Consider the following 20,453-nt stretch of genomic DNA (forward strand, 5'->3'; position numbering starts at 1 on the left):
TACTTTTTTCTGTAAGTATATCTAGTGTCCCAACATCCTTTATTAGAAAGACTTCCTTTAATCCACTGCTCTGCATTGCCACTTTCATAAATCAATATGTGTTGGGGGATGTTTCTGGGTTCTGTATTCTGTTGGTCTCTATGTTTATCCTGCACCAATTCCACACTCTTAATTATTCTAGTTTCATAATAAATCTTAAAATCTGGTAGTGTAATCTCTCCAACTTTGTTCATCCTATTTCCAAAATTGTCATGGCTTTTCTAGATCCTTTGCATCTCTGTATAAATTTTAGAGTCAGCTTGTCAGTTTCTACGAAAAAGCCTGGTGGAGATTTCTTATGCACTGATGGTGAATTGTCTCTTTCTTCCTGAAGTTCTATCAATTTTTGCTTTATTTATTTTGAGGCTTTAAAAAATGCCTACTGGTTTAGAATTATAATATTTTCCTTGTGAATTGAACCTTTATTACACAGAAATCCTGTTTCTAATAATGCTTTCTGCCTTAAAGTCTATTTTGTGAATATAGTGATCACTGCTTACTTTTGATTAGTATTTGCCTAATCTTTGTCTTTCCATTCTTTTTTTTAATATATATTTTATTATTTTTTTATTGAGTTATTGATAGGTTACAATCTTGTGAAATTTCAATTGTACATTAATGTTTGTCAGTCATGTTGTAGGTGTCTTTCCATTCTTTTAAACTTTTTGCCGTCCTTATGCTTCAGGCAAGACTCAGAGAGACTTTCAGTCAAGGACATTCCAAAGGATTTACTTCAGGTGAAGGAAAGTGATCTTAGAAGAACAGTCTGAGATGCAAGGAGTGGATTTTAAAATTCCAATCTGACAATCTCAATAGTTTAACTGTATTTATTCCATTTACACTTATTGTATTTTAGAGTACTTAGACTTGTTTCAAACATATTACTTTTAAATTCTATTGTTTTCCACTTTTCAATGCTTATTTTTAAAATTCTTACCTTGCCTTTTTCTTGAGGGAGATGACTAATATTTTTGCTTATTTGCATTTTCTTATTCCAAAGTTTTCCTCTTCATCAGTTTGTAATTTACACACTATTTTTATTCTCAAGAATAGAATATTCTTAAAATCTTATCATGTATATTTAACGTAATAGAGCCTGTTTCTCTACTTTTTCAACTCCTTCCATCCACTCCTCAACCCACCATAATCTGGCCTCTGGCCCCACCACTCCACTAAAACTGCTTTTTGCAGAAGTTTCTAAATGCTGAATTCAACAGTTCTTTTATCAGTTTATATGTCACTGGATTTCCCTGCTAATTTGACATTTGTGATCATCCCTCCTTCTTGATATTCTAGTCCGTGGGGTTCCCTAACATTGCACTTCCCCAGAGTTTCCTTGTTTGTTCTGCCTTCCATCTCTTTGACTATTACTCCTCATCCCCACTCCACCCCTCTCCTGCTCAGGCCTTTCGCCCTTAACTCCTATTAAAGATGAATATTTCCCCCAAAGTTCTGTCCCCAGCCTGCTACTCTTATTTTAAAATTCACCCCCTGTGATCCCATCCATTCCCATGGAATCAATTACCACCTCCAAGGGGCTGACTCTTAAGTTCATTTCTCCATCCTGGCCTCTTCCTTGAACCTCAGACTCTTAAATCCCTTTCCAGCTGATCAACCAGACCTGGCTACATCACAGGGACCACACATTCAACATGCCTAAAACCAAACTCCTAATTTTACATACATTCTCCCCTCCTAGAGAGAAAAGCCAGTTTCTCCTCTTCCTATAAATTCTCTCTCACACAAGCTAGAAACACATGAGATTTCTTTAACTCCTGCCTCTCCCCGCCTCGATCCCACATCTCATCCATTACTGAGACCTCCCAACTCTACCTCCTAAAATATTTTTTCTGGTTGTTTTTCCCAAATAGTATTCTATAGTTAATAGGTATTCCATAAAAATGAATTCCATGGAAAAATAAGTCTTGGTAAATGCTAGAAAACCATGAAAAAAGTCTTTCCTCAAGAGAATGAGAAGACAAGCCGCAGACTGGAAAAAAATATTTGCAAAAGACACATCAGATAAAGGACTATTATCCAAAATATACAAAGAACTCTTGAAACTCAACAGTAAGAAAACAAACAATCTGATTTAAAAAATGGGCAAAGACCTGAAAAGGCTCCTCCCCAAAGAAGGTACACAGAGGGCAAGGAACCACATGAGAAGGTGTTCAACATCATGTAATTAGGGAATTGCAAATTAAAACAATAAGATACCACAACACACCTATTAGAATGGCCAAAATCCAAAACACTGAAAACACGAAATGCTAGTGAGGATGTGGAGCGACAGGGACACTCATTCATTGCTGGTGGGAATGCAAAATGGCACAGCCACTTTGGAAGACAGTTTGGCAGGTTCTTACAAAACTAAATATACTCTTATCATATGATCCAGCAACCACATTCCTTGGTATTTACCCAAATGAATTGGAAACTTATGTCCATACAAAAATCTGCACACGGATGTTTACAGCAACTTTATTTATAATTGCCAAAACTTGGAAGCAGGCAACATGTCCTTCAGTAAGTGAATGATGGAACTGTGGCACATCCAGACAACGGAATAGTATTCAGTGCTAAAAAACAAATGAGCTCCCAAACCGTGAAAAGACATGAATGAATATTAAACGCATACTGATAAGTGAAAGAAGCCAATCTGAAAAGGCTACATACTGTATGATCCCAACTATACAACATTCTGAAAAAGGCAAAACTGTGGACACAGTAAAAAAAAAAATAAGTCGTTGGCAGGGGCTAGAGGAGAGGGAAGGATGAAAAGGCAGAGCACAGGGGGTTTTTTAAGGGAGTGAAACTATTCTGTATGGTGGCTACATATCATTATACATTTGTCAAAATCCCAGAGAACATACACCACCAAGAGGGAACCCTAGTGTAAATTATGGATTTGGGGTAATGATGTGTCAGTGCAGGTTCATCAGCTGTAACAAACGTGGCACTGTGGTGCAGAATGTCAACAGTAGTGGAGGTTGTGTGTGGAGGGGGAGGGATGATGGGGGAATATGGGAACTCTCTGTACTTTCCCCTCCATTTTGCCCTGAACCTAAAACTACTCTAAAAAATAGTCTATTAATCAAAAAAAACAAAAAAGCCTTTACCATAGAACTTTTCAGAGCCCTTACTATGTGAATATTATATTCTAGATGTACAAGAGGTGACACAATGTGCAGTCTTTCCGAACTTATTTTAGCATTTTTGTGTTCCACACAAAATGTTCCAAACTTATTTTAGCATCTCCCGAGCCTCATAAGCAGTTCATGAATTGCTGCTCTCAGCCACTCCATTCTCCTCTGCCCCTCCTATCCTGGCCCTCACTCAGCTCTTGCTGCCTCTCTGGTATCCTAATTCTGGTCTTGCTCCCTCATACACGTTGTTCTCAGCAATGCAAGAGTGAGCTGCCTAAAACTCAAATCTGACCACGTCACGCCACTGTTTACAATGATTGAGGCTAAACTCCTTCCTAGGGTAGAGGAAGCCCCCATGATCTGGCCTGACCCCGCCTCAGCCTCACCTCTCACCACACCCTGACTTATATCATCCCTTAGAAACACTGAACTGCGTGTGCTTCCCCAAACATTCTGTGCTCTTGCAGGTCTCTCTCTCTCAGTTCACATGAGTACTGTCTGGAATACTCTTCTCCCCACCCCCACCCCACCTACTGGTTAACTCCTACCTCTCCTCCAAGACTCAATTCAAGTGCCACTGTCCTTAGGAAGGCTCGCTGCCAGGGTCAGGTGCCCCCAGCTCCCATAATACCCTGCAAAAGATTCTAAGTCTGTTGCCCCACAAGACTGTGAGCTTCTCAGGAGCAGGGAGGATGTCAGATTCATCTTTTCTTATCTGTTCTTCCCAAATTCTAAAAGCTGATGGGTCCCAAGGCCCAGTCCTCTTCTCTTTCTCCTTAGGTGACTTCATCCAGTCTCACATACCATCCATACCCTGATGACTCCCAGATGGACACCTCCAGTCAAACAATTTCCAGGGCAGACACTTACACTTGCTCTCCTCTTTTTCCAATCTCCACACACGGGCTGCTTATTCAGGTCTCATTTCAAATGTAACTTTCTGACTAATCCATCTAAATGGTCCCATACCCACTCTCTCCCCTTAACCTACCTTAACCTGTATTATTACTATCTGAAATTAAATAACTGATTTACTTGTTTATTGCCCATCTCTTCTACCACACTATCCCGTGAGATTGGGGAGTTTTGATTCATTGCTTTATTCCAGAGCCTAAGACAGTGTTTGGCACATTGTACATACATTACATAATTGTTGAATGAATTAATGCCTACCATAGGTCTGGCATATAATACTTGCTAACATTTGAGTATTAAGTGCCCAATATTATGCTAAATGCAACACAGGAATTGCTTCATTTTACCTTAAGTACCAGCATTACCCCAATTTTACACTGACACCTGGGGGTGTGGGAGCTTGCCCAGGTCACAAAGTAAGAAGGGATATGAATACTGGCAGCCTGATCCAGAGCTCACTTTCTTAGGCACTGTGCAATCCTCTCACTTACATCTGGAAGCATTTAAAGGTGAACTCAAAGGAAGGGAGGAAGGGGGCTGTCTCCGCTTCTCCATCTATTGGGGGGCGTGCTTCAAGTTTCCATCTTCTGAGACTCTAGCACGTGCAGATCTCCACGGTCCATCAGCTCACAACTCTAGACACCCCTGGAGAAAGGCCCCCTTTTGGACTGCCGGAGCATGGGCCTGGCCCTTGGGTAGGCCCAGGATGGAATTTTTTTAAATACAGAAAGGGAGGGAACTGCCCCTGGAAAGCAGAACAACTGGTGTAAATCACCCTCCTCCAAGAGTGACACACAGTAAATCAAGCAAACAGTCCTTCCCTGCAATGTTTATTCAGGAACTGACACACACACGGGAGAAAGGCAACCAGGAACTGTGGTTCCCACAGGGGAAATCTTTTAAGCAAAGTTGTCTTGTTTTAATTTTCCAGTGGGGTGAACAATGACTGAGAGGAAAGGTGGCCAGGCGCGCTCCCTCACACACCTGGAATAGGTGGGGAAGCAGAGCAGCCGGGACACACAGGCATGAAAGAGTGATCGGCAGCCTGGGAGAGGGGAAACGAGAGAACCATCGATGAGACTGCAATTTTTTTGACTATAAGAAGAACTGACAAAAGTTTTTAGGCTGTTGATAAATTAACTCCTCTCTGTTGCAAACCTAAAACTAAGAAACAAAAACAAAAACACCCAGAGCAGATGGGGAGAGAGAGAGGGCGGAATCCACACATATATGCACAAGCAGGACACTCGTTAAGGTCTGCATTCCCACTGGAGGGGCTGGTCCTCCAGCCTCGGGGCCAGATCCTACTGGAGGCAGGACAGAGGTGGGGAAAGGGCGTGTGGGACCTTCATAAAGTCTTTGGTGCTAACAAGGCTGACCGAAGCAGCAAGTCCTGAAGCCTCAGGATCCAGAAAACAATTCGGGGCAAAGCAGAGTAGTATTTTTGCTCATCCTCATAGGAGGAGGTTGCCTCACCCCAGGGGTAGGGCCAACCTGATCTGATACCCATGGAGAATTTAATTTGATTTCAGAACTTTCTTCATTCCCATAAATCATGCGAGCATGATGCCTCCCTCTTCAACCAATAATTTAAATATGTAGAAATAGCTTATAGAAGTACCTCCAAACCCTCCCCTCTTTGCCTAAAACAAAACACCTACAGACCTTTCTGAGAGTCTGACAGGAGGTTTAACCTTGTGGGAAAGGTACTCAAAGGTGTGCACATTTCTCCCGCAGTTTAAGTGCCTTCTGCCAACAATTTCTAAGGTGCTGGTGCCAGGAGAAGACTGGGGCTGAGGCTGGGGAGGAGGTCAGGACGGCTGGGGGACATGTACAACATAAAGCAACAGAGAGGTGTGCGTGTTCGGCAAGTGGCTGGGCTGGGCGGAGTGCCGAACCCCAAGTGACGGATTGAGCAATTTCTAAACCAAACAGAGATAGGTAGGAAAAGGGGATGGGGCTGGGGGAGTTGGGGAAAGAGGAAAACCGGGGAGAGAGGGAGCTGAGGAGTGGCAGCCATACGGGTGTCCTGTTTTTATTTCCACATCTGAGGGCTGAGAGTCTGGTTTGCTGCCTGTCCGTTCCCGCCGTTCATCGACTGTCCATAGCTCAGCATGCCATTGGCTCCACAGAAGTTCATCCCGGCCATCTGCTGGGTCATCTGAAAGGGAGAGAGGAGACTTTGAGGCCAGGCTGTGGGCATGCAGCCAGTTCGTGCAAAAGGCAGGGTAGGAGTCCTTCCGGCTGTGGGGAGAGGAGAATGAGACAAAGGGAAACCACTGTGGTATATGACAGCGCTGAACCCGGCTAGATCACTTCAAGGACACCAGAGCACAGAAAGGAAGGACTTTCCAGAAAGAAGATGTTGACGGAGACCAATGCTCTGGGAGGGAAGGAAGGAATCCTGGACTAGTCAACGTAAAAGCAGCAGGAGAAGTTATTATCTTTTTCCTTGCCAGTCTCTCAGCCTAAATAGCAGGGCCTATCGCTAACTTGCTGTAGCCAACCCTGAGTATAAAGAGAAGCTCCCAGACCAGCGCTCCCGTCATCTCCCACAGAGAGTTATTACTGTCAGCCTGAGTGAAAGTGCTTATGCACGCTCAAGCAGGACAAAAAGCAAGAGAAAGAAACTGAGCTGCTCAGAGCGAACAAAGGCAGGCAAAAAAAAGACCAATGGGGCTTCAGTGTGTAAGAAGGGAAGCTCCTGGGAGAAAAGTTAGTGGAACAAGGCCTGGGTGGGGGCTGGGGCCTCTTTATGAATTAGATTGAAAGACTGGCCTCTGGCAGTGAACAGAATAAACAATTTATCACAGAAAAAGGCCTTAAATTTTCCCAAGCCTGGTATACTTTCCGTATAAGTTCTTTTTCTTTAGGAGAAGGTCTATTTTATTTCTACCAACTTTTAAAGAAAATTTCAAGCTTACAGAAAAGTTGAAAAAATAGTACAATGAAACTTATATAACCCTTCCTTAAATTCACCAATTGTTAACATTTTGCCATATTTTATAAACTTTAAAAAAATTTTTGATGAGCATTGAAAATTACAGATCTTGTGACATTTCACCCCTTAATCAGGAGGCATCTCTTAAGAAAGAACAGTTTCCTAGAACCACAATACAATTAACATGTTCAAGAAACTTAACATTAATACAATAGCCTAAAATACATGTCATTTTCATATCTCCTTAGTCCCCTTTAATCTGGTACAGTTCCGCCACCACTATCTTCTTTTTTTCCTGACATTGTTTTAAGAATCCAGGCCAGTTATTTTGCAGAAAATCCTTCAGTTTGGATTTATCTCATGTTTTCTCATGATTGGATCCAAGTTAAATATTTTTGGCAAGAATTCTATGTAAGAGATAGTGTGTCCTTCTCAGTACAAGATACCAGGAAGCACATGATATTGATTTGTCCCATTGTTGGGAATTTTATGTTTGATCACTTGGCTAAAGTACTATCCATCACGTTTTTTTCATTATAATTAATGTCATCTGAGGGGTCCTTCTTTGAGAATGTGTGACTACCCTGTTCTTTCTACAATTATGAGTCATCATTCTTCTGTCAAGAAGGCTTTCCCTCCCTCTATTCCACATCCATCTTTTAAAAATATCACTGTGGACTCATGGATTTTTTTCCTTCAGTGTGCTATAATCCATTAGTGTCATTCTTTTTGATCTTCAAATTGTCCCATATTTGGACAGCGGGAGCCTGCAGGAGTTGGCTCATGTGGCCTTTTGACATGTTCCAATCAGTTTTATAACACTTCATTACTTATATAAATAAACATGAAAGAATAAAAATAAGTGAATTAAAATCCCAAGTATGAAAGCTGGAAAAAGGAGATCAAAGTGAGTGAAGATAACCCAGAAATTGAGGTAGAAAACAGAAAAATGTAGAACTAGTAAATAAATCAAAACGCTGTTTTAAAAAAAATAAGTAAAATAGATGGACCACTAGCTAACTTAAATGAAAAAGCGGAGAGGGGAAAGGCGAGCACAAACATACAAAATAAGAAACGACAAGGGAGGGGCCGGCCTGGTGGCGCAGCGGTTAAGTTTGCACATTCTGCTTCGGTGGCCCGGGGTTCGCTGGTTCAGATCCCAGGTGCGGACATGGCACTGATTGGCAAGCCATGCTGTGATAGGCGTCCCACATATAAAGTAGAGGAAGATGGGCATGGATGTTAGCTCAGGGCCAGTCTTCCTCAGCAAAAAGAGGAGGATTGGCAGCAGATGTCATGTCAAGGCTAATCTTCAAAAAAAAGAAATGACAAGGGAAAAACAACCGCTGAAACAGGAAACTAAAAAATCATGAGCCTGCTTGGCACAACTTTTGAGAAAGGAATTTGAAAACCTAGGTAAACTGGATAATCTAGGTAAACAGAGCTTTCCAAAACTGACTTCCACAGAAGACACAGAGAAAGCTACCAAAGAATTACTATAGAAAAAAGCAAAAGGACCATACAATTTCATATGGTAATTATACCAAATCTCCAAAGATCAATACTACATAAATTGTTCCAGACCACAGAAAAAGGAAAACATGAAAATTTTTTTTTTTTTTAAGATCGGCACCTGAGCTGACAACTGTGGCCAATCTTTTGTTTTTTCTGCTTTTTATCTCCCCAAATCCCCCGTGGTACATAGTTGTATATCTTAGTTGCAGGTCCTTCTAGTTGTGGCATATGGGATGCTGCCTCAATGTGGCCTGACAAGCGGTGCCATGTCCGCACCCAGGATCTGAACCCTGGGCCACCACAGTGAAGCGCATGAACTTAACCACTCGGCCACGGGGCTGGCCCCGAAAATATTTTTTATAAAGCAATTATAACCTTGATACGTAAACCTGACAAAGACTGCCCGTGCATGCACTCGTGTGGGTGTGCACACACACCATGTGTCTGGTATTCCTCTGCCTATCTCTTTATTTTCCAACTTTGAATCACTTTGTTTCAGCTGTATTTTTTGTATCTAGTATAAAATCAGGCATTACTTTGTGAGCCAATTTGAACTTCGTTTTCTTTTAATGGAAGAGTTGCTTATTGCTATGACTGATATGTTTGATCTCAATTCCATCATATTATATTTTTATTGTTTTATTATATTTGCTGTACTTCATATGTCTTCTATTTTGTTGTAAAAAAATTCCTTTGGTATTCATGAAGTTCCATATTTTTGTTCTAGTGATGACCTTTACTAATACTTTCCGTCTTTGATCTCATTTATTCCGTTCCCAAGCTTCTACCATTTGGTTTGTGAGCTTATTACGTCCTTTGACTTCCACCTATTTCCTCTGCAACAATTTATTCTACTTTCCCCTTTTCTTCTCCTTTCTCCTCCCATTACTTTCAGTTGTATCGTATTTTAGTTGTTTGTCAGAATACAACATATATTCTTCCACCCTTGTCATTACCTTTGTTTTAGTCTTAGATTCTCAATTAAACATTCACTCACCATCAGTCCTTTTGCCAAAATGTCCCCAGTCCTTAGATGGATGCAGCTTATCTTCAGGTAGATGCCTCAGGAAAGGCTTGTACGTATGATATTCTCTGATTTCCTGCATATTTAAGATTTCTTTTATAGCCTTGATACCTAAAGGATAACTTGGCTGACTATGAAATCTCGTCTCACATGCACCTGAGTGTCCTGAAAATACTATTGCCATTGTTCTCTTTTTGTATGTTGTTGTTAGGAAGTCTGATGTCAACCTGAGTGTTGTTTTTTCTTTGGAAATGACAGATTTGGGGGGAGGAGAGATGAGGAGAGGGCTGGTGCCCTGAGAATTTTCCTTGTTCTATGAAGTCCAAAAAGTTTACTGGGATATGTTAGAGTTGACCATTTTGGGTCAATTTTTACAGATACACAGTGGCTTCTTTCAATATTATATTAAAGTCTTTTATTTCTAGGAGATTTTCTTGTATTAGAGTTTTAAATAGTTTAATTCTCTTCCACTATGTTGTTTTTCTTCATTGGGAGTCTCCAAATATAATTGTGTTAGGCCTTCTTTGCCTAATTTCCATCTTACTTTCTCTCTGATTCCTTTTACTGTTTTCTATATTCAGTTTTCATTCTCTTAGCTGTTTCATGCCTTTCTTCAATGCCAAATATATCTCAGTTGACTCTATTCTCCTTTGGCCAACTTGTAATTCAGTCTTTATTTCTAAGATAATTGTGTCTTTTTAAAATTTCTTTCCTCAGTTTACCAAACTTTCATTTCACAATCTCCAGCTTTTTGTCCATGTTGGTTCTAAGTTTTTGAATTTCTGATTCAAGCTGTTTTGTCTTATCTGCAGTTGTTTGTTAAAGCACATTTAATTCACATTGGTGGACTGTGTAACAGTTTTCTTCTGCTTCACGACTGTTTTTTGGTGGAGAATTTTCATTTCCTGAAATGTTTTGATTTTCATTTTCTATTTTCTTCTCATAGTAGTGTTGTGTGAGTGTTGTCTGCCACTTTCTGTTTACTTTGTAGTGCCTTATTTTTCTGAATCAGTGATAACACAGGCAGGTGTGAGAGTTTTGGGATGCTTACTAGATTTCTTAGTTCAAGAGCGCCCTCTTCTGTTAGTATAGTGAAATGATGGGGGTGTATCTTCTGATTTTGTGATTCTCTATTCCACTTCTCATTTATTTTCCCTTTACTACCAGGTCTCCAAATAACACCTTCTCCTTCTAATGCAACCCCATTTCCCCTAGAAGCAATGCTTTTCCAAGGCTATCACCTACAATCCTATATATTTCAATCCTTTTTTTTGATTCTCCAAGTAACCGTTACTGGTTCTAACCTGCCAGGTCTCAGACCTCTTAGCATATCTCCAATCAGGGTAGGTCTTCACTTTCTAGGGAGTGATTTTATCTGTGTTCTGTCACTTCTAGCCTCCCGCTCCCTCTCCTCTTTTCACAGTCTCCCTGGGATGCTGACTCTGCTGGATTTAGGTGCCATGTAATCTGAAGTCTGTAGTATTGTCTACTAGATGCAATAGTCATGGATTGCATATGGGTGGTTTTATCTGCACTCCTATTTTATCTGTACAGGTTTTTGTTTTTGTCTCGATGAATGTGTGGAGAAATTTAGATTTAGGCAGTTACTCTCATTCTACAGGAACCCAGAATTCCTCAGATATTCTGACATTAGATAGACCTTCTAGGGAAAAAAAGCAAACCTAAGAATGTCTCTGGCATTATCTCATTTACTTTCAGGATTCAAAGGATAAGAGACAGACATAAGGTGGAAGAAAAAGTGCCAAAACTCTCGTCCTGAGTAAAATGGGATAGCTTACCTGAGTAAGGTTCCATTGCAGCTGCTGAGCTGGCTGAACCCCATACATAGTCTGGGGCATAGCTGCCATGCCTGCCATGTAGCCAGCCTGCTGAGTGGTCATCATCCCATTTGGTACACCCATCATTGATGCCTGCATGCCACCCATATAGCCTGCAGGCATGGCCATGGGGGCAACCATCCCAGAGGCTCCAGGCTGCGGTACCATGCCTACTGGTGGGGGCATCATGCTCCCTATTATGCTGTTCGGAGGTGTGACCCCAGGGAAGCTGGGGTAGGCTGTGGGATATGCCATCTGAGCAGGAGCCATGAACATTGCTGCCGAGAAAACACACATACAGTTCTGTTAGAGAGGAAACCACACAAAATCAGTCCAAACTCCCACTGGCTACTCCTTTCTAGCTAGAATTTCTCAGGACTACTCAACCTAGAATGCTCTTTTACACAGAAAAACTGTTAGATTTCCTCTAAGACTTGCAGTGGCTTATCAAGGGGCCGCTGGCCTAGCCACTTCCCTTTAGACTTTGCGGAGGTGTGAAACCAGACCCCAAGTATGGCTCTGAGTTCTAGCTATCTGCAGATATTTTGTGGCTTCACAAGAAATGTCATGTTCAGGCTTGTCTGCAGTATGACATCCTGGCCCCCAAAGCAAGTGCCCCCATTTTAACAAATAATTCCTGCATGTAAGTCCTCGCATCTCTATCTGGCATATTGCCAGGACCCCCATGAACTCTACCTTGGGCAGGCATTTGAGGCGTCTGGGATCCATACAGCGAAAGGATGGAGTCTTTAGAAAGCTGTTTCTTGCCCGTTTCTTCTGATTTGCTCCCTGGCTCCGGAAACAGGTTCAGGTTTTCAGGAACAGAGCCAACACTCCCTGCAGTTGGCATGGAACCCACAACCTTACGGCAAAGAGGGCAGAGGGCAAATTGGAATGGTCCTCATGGGATCTCTGCAAGAACCGCCCTCATCTTTCTGCGGCTTCTAACATTCGCAGTAAGGATTCACGGCTCAAGTGAATCGCTTCCTGACATTTTCACGATACAAATATCTGAAAACACCTGATAGTTAAGCTCTGGTACAATTCTTGGTCCTTTGGCAAAACAACGTGATTTGGCGAAAAACAAACAAAGAAATAAAAACAACCTACAAATGATGCAGCCAGAGAGAACTGAGTTTAGATCCCAGAGCAGCCATTTACTGGTTGCATAATGAGAGGCTAAGTCATATAACTTTTCTGAACTAATGTTTCACCTATTAAATATCCATTTTGTAGGGTTGTGGTGAATATTTTAAATTATAAATGAAACATACAAAATCACCTAGCACCATGCCTGGTACATTGCAGGTATTCCACAGATGGCAGCCATTAAAAGTTTCAAGTCTTTCATAGCTACAAGTTCACTGGCAATAACTCAGGCTGAAGAGCTGACCCGAAGTATCAGCCTTTATAATCTGTCACACCCTTCAACAGAAGCCCACTCTTTTTGGGCAGGAAACAAAATGGAGTGAATAGTAATCTTAGGCTGTATCAGAGATGACACAGTGTTCAGGGAAGAATCAAGAAAATCAAAGTCCAATTCTACCAAGGAAGCATGACTTGGGTCCATGATTAGGTTATCAAAATCACCCTTTTCAGAATGCTCTCTAATCCTCTAAAGGAACCCACAAGACTCACCTTTCTGGAAACCGAAGAAGAGGGGGACGGAACAGAGGCCAAAAGATCTAAATCCTTCTCTAGGGTATTGCTGGTCTTACTATTTGCAGCGGAGCAGGACACAGGAGCATCTGGAAAGAGAGATCAAAGTTAAAATGGAGCACTGCTCATTAAGCCCATGCCTTCCTCCTATTCTGGACATGAAGCAGACAGGGAAGGCCCACATGCTCCATCATGGACCTGGAAATCTTGACTTTTCTGGAACCATCTAGCTTGGATGGGGCATCTAAAAGGAGGCCTCACCCCACATTCCCAAGAGCACGCTGGAGAAGCCTGTAGCCCAGCCATCAGGCCCAGGACAGCAACAGCCCAGGCCTGGAGGCTGCATCAGCCCCGCAGCAAGGGGGCTGGCTGGCTCCCTGCTGGCTATTTGAGGGGCAAAGCTGCATAGGATTCATTTTCAGAGAGAAATGAAAGGTATAGAAATTAGAAGCCTAAGTAGCCAACAGCCTAAATCAGCGGAAATGGGCTGAAACAAAGGACAGCCAGCGGTACTGTGAAAGGTTCAGACTAGACTCTGTTTCTGACAGGGGCAGAATCACTAGCTCAGGGTTTCAAAGGTTTGGGGGAAAATGACCACAAGGTAATAGGCCATCTCAGAAACAGGTCTCACCTGAAAAATGAGAAGGACGGGGGCAGGGCTCACAGGCGCTGGCTTAGTAAACTTGCTAACGTTTAATGAGTGCAGGCACGAGGCTAAGAGTTTTAGAGGCATTATCTCCTTTCGTCCTTCCAACGACACCTCTGAAGTAGACTCTTATCACCCTCACTGCACAGATTAGGAAAGCAATGTTCAGAGAATGAGGAAGCTACCCCGGGTAACACAGATAACAAGTGGCAGAGCTGGGACTCTGGCTCCAAAGGCCATGTTCTTAACCACAACATTTTACTGTCGCTCTGAAAAATCTCACCATAAACACTTTCTGAGAACAACTGCTCAGATGTAAAACAACAGGAAGAACAAGAGAGAACAATCTTAGTGACGAAGACACAAACTGAAGACTCTCGTCTCTGCCTATCCTCCCAGGGTCACAGAGAATTCATCAAAATTTGTAAGATTACGGGAGTGAAAAATTCTAACTCTTACCAAGGCCCAACAAATCCATGACAGGTGCTGTGGATTTCGGGGAGCTCTTCCGAGGTAGCTGTGGATCCTCTTTTTTCTGTGGCTAAGGTGAAAATATGTTATAGAAAGAAATAAGCAGGTGTTTTTGAAGGCTTTTCCCCCCTCTCCATTGTAAAGCCACAGGTATTCCAGTGGCATGGTTGCTGTTATTCAGAGACAAGACTCAGGAAGCGTCAGGTGAAAGAATCAAGTCAGGAGGCACGAGGGCATAAATCAAACCTAAAGTGAAAAACAAAGATATCATCTGTGCCTGTCTGGCTTTCTGAAGAGACAGATCTTTCTGAAACCGAGACAACCACAGATCGGGGGATCCCACAGAAGTAGCAGTTTTTGGTCCCAGGAAAAGCCAAGACTAAAGGTAGGTGTCTGATGGTACAAGAGCCGAGAGCCAACAAATCTCCCAGTGACTATAAAACCTTTAATACCAAAAGGGAGATCAGTAAAGACCACCTAATTCACTCTGCCAAATCACTGATGACTGCGATCTGTGGACGATTCAAAATGATGATAAAAGGCTCTTCCTTAAGCAAATAGCAAAAAGTCTCCTCTCCCAAGATTCCAAGCTCTGATATTAGACTATCTACTACTACAGCCACAGAGTGTCCTGTGGAAAAAGAAAGCTGTCTACTTCAGTATGATAGAGCAAGAATACAAAGAAGGGATTGTTTAAAATAGATTAGTATGGCCTGGCTTCTGGACTGTTCTTAACTGGAACAGGAAGATGAGGTACAGAAAGTCTAACGAGAGAAGGACAATGTAGCATCTGCTCAGAAGGTGTCACACAGCCCTGGCACTCTGGCATGGAGCGTGCCTCTTGCTCAGATGGGGCAGATGCAGGTCCCAAGCTCCCATGTGGCCCCCAAGAGAAGTGTTACAGAGCGGATTAGGCAGCAAGAAGGCGATGGGAAAGCAGCACAAATGGCAGCAGCTGATCTCATCTAAACGCGGACCCTCCCTCCCCCTTGAGCCCCAGGTGCCGTGCTGCAGTACGCTATCAACCCCACACCCCTTCCCCTCCACACACACCAACACACTCGAGGCCATCCACACAGTGCAAATCCTGGCCCACTTACCATTTTAACTTTCTCAAAAACAACAGGTTCCATTTTTTTCTCTGGAGCTGGTTCATTCCCTCTTTTCCACTTGTCATCTTTTTCTTTCTATAATGATTTAATAAAACAAGACAAAAAACACAGGCCCCAGGGTGACTAACAGTTCGATAAATTATAATTCCACATGTCTAAAAAGGACACAAAAAGTCCCTATTGAATTTGATGCAGGAGTCTGATGAACTTGAGGGTTTCTTGGGGTGGGGCATGAGAGCTGGCCTCTTCCACATTAGCCTCAATGCCATAAGAGACATCTTTCAAATGTCTGAAGCACCTGCCCTCCTTGTTCTGGAAATGTGCGGTCTGGGCTATCTACAGAGGTTGACGTTTCCCCAGTTTGCTGCCTTTTTTTTGACCCAACTTTAACTTGCTCATTCTTTGAGGGGTTCCCCCTCATCTTGCTACACCAGTCAATAAGTTCATGTTCATCTTACTCAGCAGATCCTTTGTGATTTTATAAATTCAACCATAAGTTCTTTCCATCTTCATCTCCTTTTTAAAAATCAAAAAATAAACTGTAATTTCAAGCTTAAAGATTAGGGGAAAAATCAAGGAAATAAGGCAAAAAGGAGAAAAAGGATTAAAGTATCCCTTTTAGGGTATCTGAGTGAGTTGCCTGTATAAAACCAAAAAGCACATCAAAAATAAAATATTAGAAAGTCTCTCTCAGTTTTTGTTACTTTCAGAGGCAGTTTCATAAGACTTTCACTGATTATAATGTTATTGGTCACATTTTTGACATCAAATATCTAAATGCAAAACAGAACCCCAAAGTGAACTTAAGAACACAGGCATATAAAAGGAAGTATAGCATATATATGAAAAAATGGGCAGCCTTGCTAATGATCAAAAAGCGAAATTTAAAGCGCATTTTAGGAGGAGAAAGATCTTAATAATAATACCTAATGTTGGTAGGGATGAGGTAAAACCAGCACTCTTATACGCTGAGAAGACAGCGTAAAACAGTACACCTTCTAGAAAGCATATTGGCAAAAGTATGAAGAGACAAATACTGAAACCTTTTGACCTAGATAATATCTTATCTCATAATATATTTTAAGAAAGTAATCCAAAATATGTAAAGGGTTATATCCACCAAGAAGCTCATCCCACAATTATTTATGCTGAACAAAAACTTAAACAACCACCTTTATGCCACAGAAAGAGAATGACAAAATAAACTGTGGCCTAGCTACTCACTGAGAGATGCAACAATTAAAGATTATGGAAACTATATAAGGAACATAAATAACAGAAAATACATCATATGTTAAGTTGAATGAAAGCAGGAGACATTCTTTCTTTCTTTCTTTCTTTGGTGAGGAAGATTGTCCCTGAGCTAACATCTGTGTCAACCTTCCTGTATTTTGTATGTGGGACACCGTCACAGCATGGTCTGATGAGTGGTGTGTAGGTCCACACCTGGGATCCAAACCCACAAACACTGGGCTGCTGAAGCAGAGTGTGTGAACTTAACCACTATACCACTGGGCTGGCCCCCAGGAGACATTCTGAATAACTGCATTATAATTATGCCTCCAGAAAGTAACTACGTAGAAAAAAAGAGGGAACACACCAAGATGATAATCACTCGTAAAGATGGTAAGAGTAGGCATGGATTCTCCACTTTAATTTTCATATTATCTCTAAAATGATATTCTAATCACAAAGAACACATGCAGCTATGTCTGTTTCATACACAGTGTAACATTTTAATGCAGAATCCTTTATTTCTTGAAGTGAAAAGTGTTTTATCTGTCCATTAAAAAAGAATACTCTTTAATTAACAAAGTCAGTTTCTTTTCAATTTGATATTAAATGTCTTCACTTAGCAAATATTAGTCCTTGGCATATAAGTCTTCACAAGAATATTAAAAACAATCTAAATACATCAAATAAATATTTTTGAAATAGCTTTTTGGTAAACAGGAAGTACTTCCTTCCTAAGTGAAAACATTTCCTTCCTCAGTGAGTGAAACAGGCTGTTTTCATGGGTGCGGTGCACCAGTGACACAATTATGAATGAACACTGTCTTCACGTGGCAACTCTTCCCTCCTCCCTCACTCTCTGGATCGCCTCGGATACCCTTTTCTGACCTCATCTGATTTCATACCTTCTGATACAAGGAATAGAGCTAAGCAGACAGGCCACAGCTTTCTACAAATAAAAGGAAATGTGTGTGATTTGGTTTCAAATGCTTTTTGATGATGCCATCCAAGCTGTAGCTGTACACTGGGTTAATTCTTTCTTGGGCCAGTTAGGATAACTTCCAGGTCCCTTTTCTGGATGAGGTAAGAGTCCTTCAGACTAAGTTGAGAAGAAATTTTCTTTACTAACTACATGTATTACCTTGTACTTGCTTGCTTTGAAATTTACCTACCAGTTAATGCCCCTTTTCACAACACCTCAAAAGATCAACCTGGAGCTGATTCCAATAAGCTTGATTTTAAAATACCTGGAAGGGCTTAGAGCCCATGTAAACTTAGTGATTTCACTGGCTAGTATATCCTCCATTAAAATAAACAGATAGATAGATAGATAGATAGACAGACAGACAGATAGATAGACAGACAGAACCTGTGCTGGAACTGGAGAATTCCATACTCTCTATACTTCGGCTTGAGAAATAGTCCATCATTCGTAAGAGAATTTCCTGTAGAATCTTATCAAAGACTTTTGAAGTTCTAAATAGTCATATTTATTGGTTCTCCTTTAGTTATCATTAGTCAGGCGTGCTTTCTTCTTCCAGAAACCATGTTGTATTTCCTGCTGTATGTTATACTTGTCCTAGTTATCATACACTGTATTTCAGATTCTAACCACATGCCCAGGTTGGAAAGTGTACTTGGCAACTGGTAGTCTCCTTCTAAAACCCTTCTCAGGAACAAGGGGCCCACTGGCAATCAGTCCATCAACTCACTAGAAATATACACTGGTCAAAATGAAGGAAAGTCTGGTGATTTAATTACACCTAATTTTGTTGACTTCACTTACAGAAAAAAATGTGTACACACACATATGTATACATACATACATACATACACATACATTTTATTCTATTTGATCTAGTGTGCTCATCATGTCTATTTGAAGAACTAATTTGGAACTGGGGATCACTAACATCTAAATATAGATCACGGCAAAGAAGTCCCTGATGGTTTGCCCTGTCCATCCCTGAGGCAAAAGTTTGATCCATGGTATCTCATGGTCTTGAGTCAATAACTGGCTTTTTTTTTTTTTTTAACAGTTTTTTTTTTCCTTTTTCTCCCCAAAGCCCCCGGTACATAGTTGTATATTCTTCGTTGTGGGTTCTTCTAGTTGTGGCATGTGGGACGCTGCCTCAGCGTGGTTTGATGAGCAGTGCCATGTCCGCGCCCAGGATTCGAACCAACGAAACACTGGGCCGCCTGCAGCGGAGCGCAGGAACTTAACCACTCGGCCACGGGGCCAGCCCCAAATAACTGGCTTTTTTTCTACTTTTGTATTTTTTTTTTGATAGCTTTGGAGTATTTTAGTAGCTGTTCTTCAAATTCTTCCCTAGCATGATTAATAAGCAAACAAAACTTGAAAGATTTACAACCAACCCTAAAGGCATTGATGTCCAGACTTCGGTCCATGTATTTCTTCTTCTCATATTTATCTCGAATAAATCCCTCAACAGCTCTGCAAAAAGCTTATTAAGGATAAATCAAACAAATCTTTCCCACAATGTGACTATAAAAGGTGAATTTATATCCCATGGAAAATTGTTCTCCTCTCTCCCTCCTGCCTGGTTTCCATACGGCTCCTGTCTCTTCACATGCACTTTCTCTGACCAAGACCTTAAAATGCCTCCTTCACGGGTATGGCAGGGAATCACCATTTCCTATGATTTTCGTTCAGAGTAATGATAGCAGCAAATGAGATTAATCTTCATATTGACATCAGGGGAGCTTGGCTGTTATAGAATACAGGTAAAGCAGTCAGTTATCTATTTCAAAGCTCTTAGGTCACAGGCCTTAAACAAAGGCACCCGAGTGCCCCTTAAAAATATAAGCTCTTGTGCCCACTGCCAGATTCTGATCAGTGGGTCTTCTGCAGGGTCCCAAATCTGCATTTTAGCAGGATCCACCTGCACCCACTAAAAAGCAAACTAACAAGATCGTCTACAAACCACATTTTGAGAAACACCGCCTTTAGGGGGTTTGGTTTTGTGAGCTGGGTACTATCCCCTGTTGAGGGGATGGCAGAAGAAAGTTATGGATTAACTAGTCAACAACAGTTAATTCCTTCACATAGGACATAAGAAGGCCTTAAAAATGAATGGTAGTTTTGCTGATTCAACATAGCACAGAAAACTATTCTTTTCATCAAAGACCCAAAAACTACTGGAGATGTCTCTTTACGGAAGAATTCACAGTGAACCACTGCAGTCTTAATTCCTGAATGAGTCTTCCCCATGAGACCCACCATTCTGACATTAGAAAGTATACAGGCGTTCTATGTCTCGGTTGCAGGAGAGAGCAAAAGCAAGACTTGGACTAATCCATATAGAGATGGCCCAGTCAGATCATGGGTCTTGACTCCTGTGTGACTCTCTCAAAACACCAAAATACCACTCAGCCTTATAAGTTGCTCCAGAAAAGATACGGGTCTATTTGAGGCCGCCGAAAGGTCTCAGGAAGGTAGGCTTCATAAAGTCGGTTTGCCTTTCCATTCCCCATCTCTTGCATGCACTGTAACCAGAGACACGGAAACACAGAATGTCACATTAGGAAGGAAGTGAAAAATGTCTCCCCCAATTGCAGCATTTTACAATTGAAAAACCAACCTCGAGACTGGCAGAACCAACACTGAAACCTGGGTATTCTGATTACTGATCCACGAGTCCCTCTACTCTGCTCCCAACCTTTGGCCCCCCACAGGTGTCTTTCCCACCTCCCACCCCAGTACCATTTACTGAGAGGTTTGTCCCACTAGATACAATTAATTCAGTAATAATTCAAGATCCCATTTGAAAGTCCAAAACACATAGCTACTAATAAAAATGTCTACTTGGCAGGCAATAATCAGGCAATAATTACAATTTTGAGCTTATACTATTAATTAACCTATTCAGCTCTATTACCAATAAATGTGTTTC

General features: G+C 41.5%; 1 protein-coding gene across 3 annotated transcripts in view; it reads right to left on the minus strand.

Annotated features, from left to right (window-relative positions):
- Nucleotides 1-4,913: 4,913 nt before the first annotated feature.
- SMAP2 (small ArfGAP2) overlaps nt 4,914-20,453 on the minus strand; it is a 44,886-nt gene continuing 29,346 nt past the window's right edge. For all 3 annotated transcript variants that reach the window (XM_046662698.1, XM_046662700.1, XM_046662699.1), the window contains exons 3-10: nt 19,961-20,046; nt 18,916-18,994; nt 15,295-15,381; nt 14,183-14,264; nt 13,057-13,166; nt 12,115-12,280; nt 11,380-11,696; nt 4,914-6,261 (exon numbers count right to left, since the gene is read on the minus strand). In XM_046662698.1, the coding sequence (XP_046518654.1) occupies nt 6,136-6,261; nt 11,380-11,696; nt 12,115-12,280; nt 13,057-13,166; nt 14,183-14,264; nt 15,295-15,381; nt 18,916-18,994; nt 19,961-20,046 (1,053 nt within the window). In that variant the 3' untranslated portion in view covers nt 4,914-6,135. The remainder of the gene's footprint in view (nt 6,262-11,379; nt 11,697-12,114; nt 12,281-13,056; nt 13,167-14,182; nt 14,265-15,294; nt 15,382-18,915; nt 18,995-19,960; nt 20,047-20,453) is intronic.

Source organism: Equus quagga, chromosome 5, assembly GCF_021613505.1.
Source record: "Equus quagga isolate Etosha38 chromosome 5, UCLA_HA_Equagga_1.0, whole genome shotgun sequence".
Lineage (NCBI taxonomy): Eukaryota > Metazoa > Chordata > Mammalia > Perissodactyla > Equidae > Equus > Equus quagga.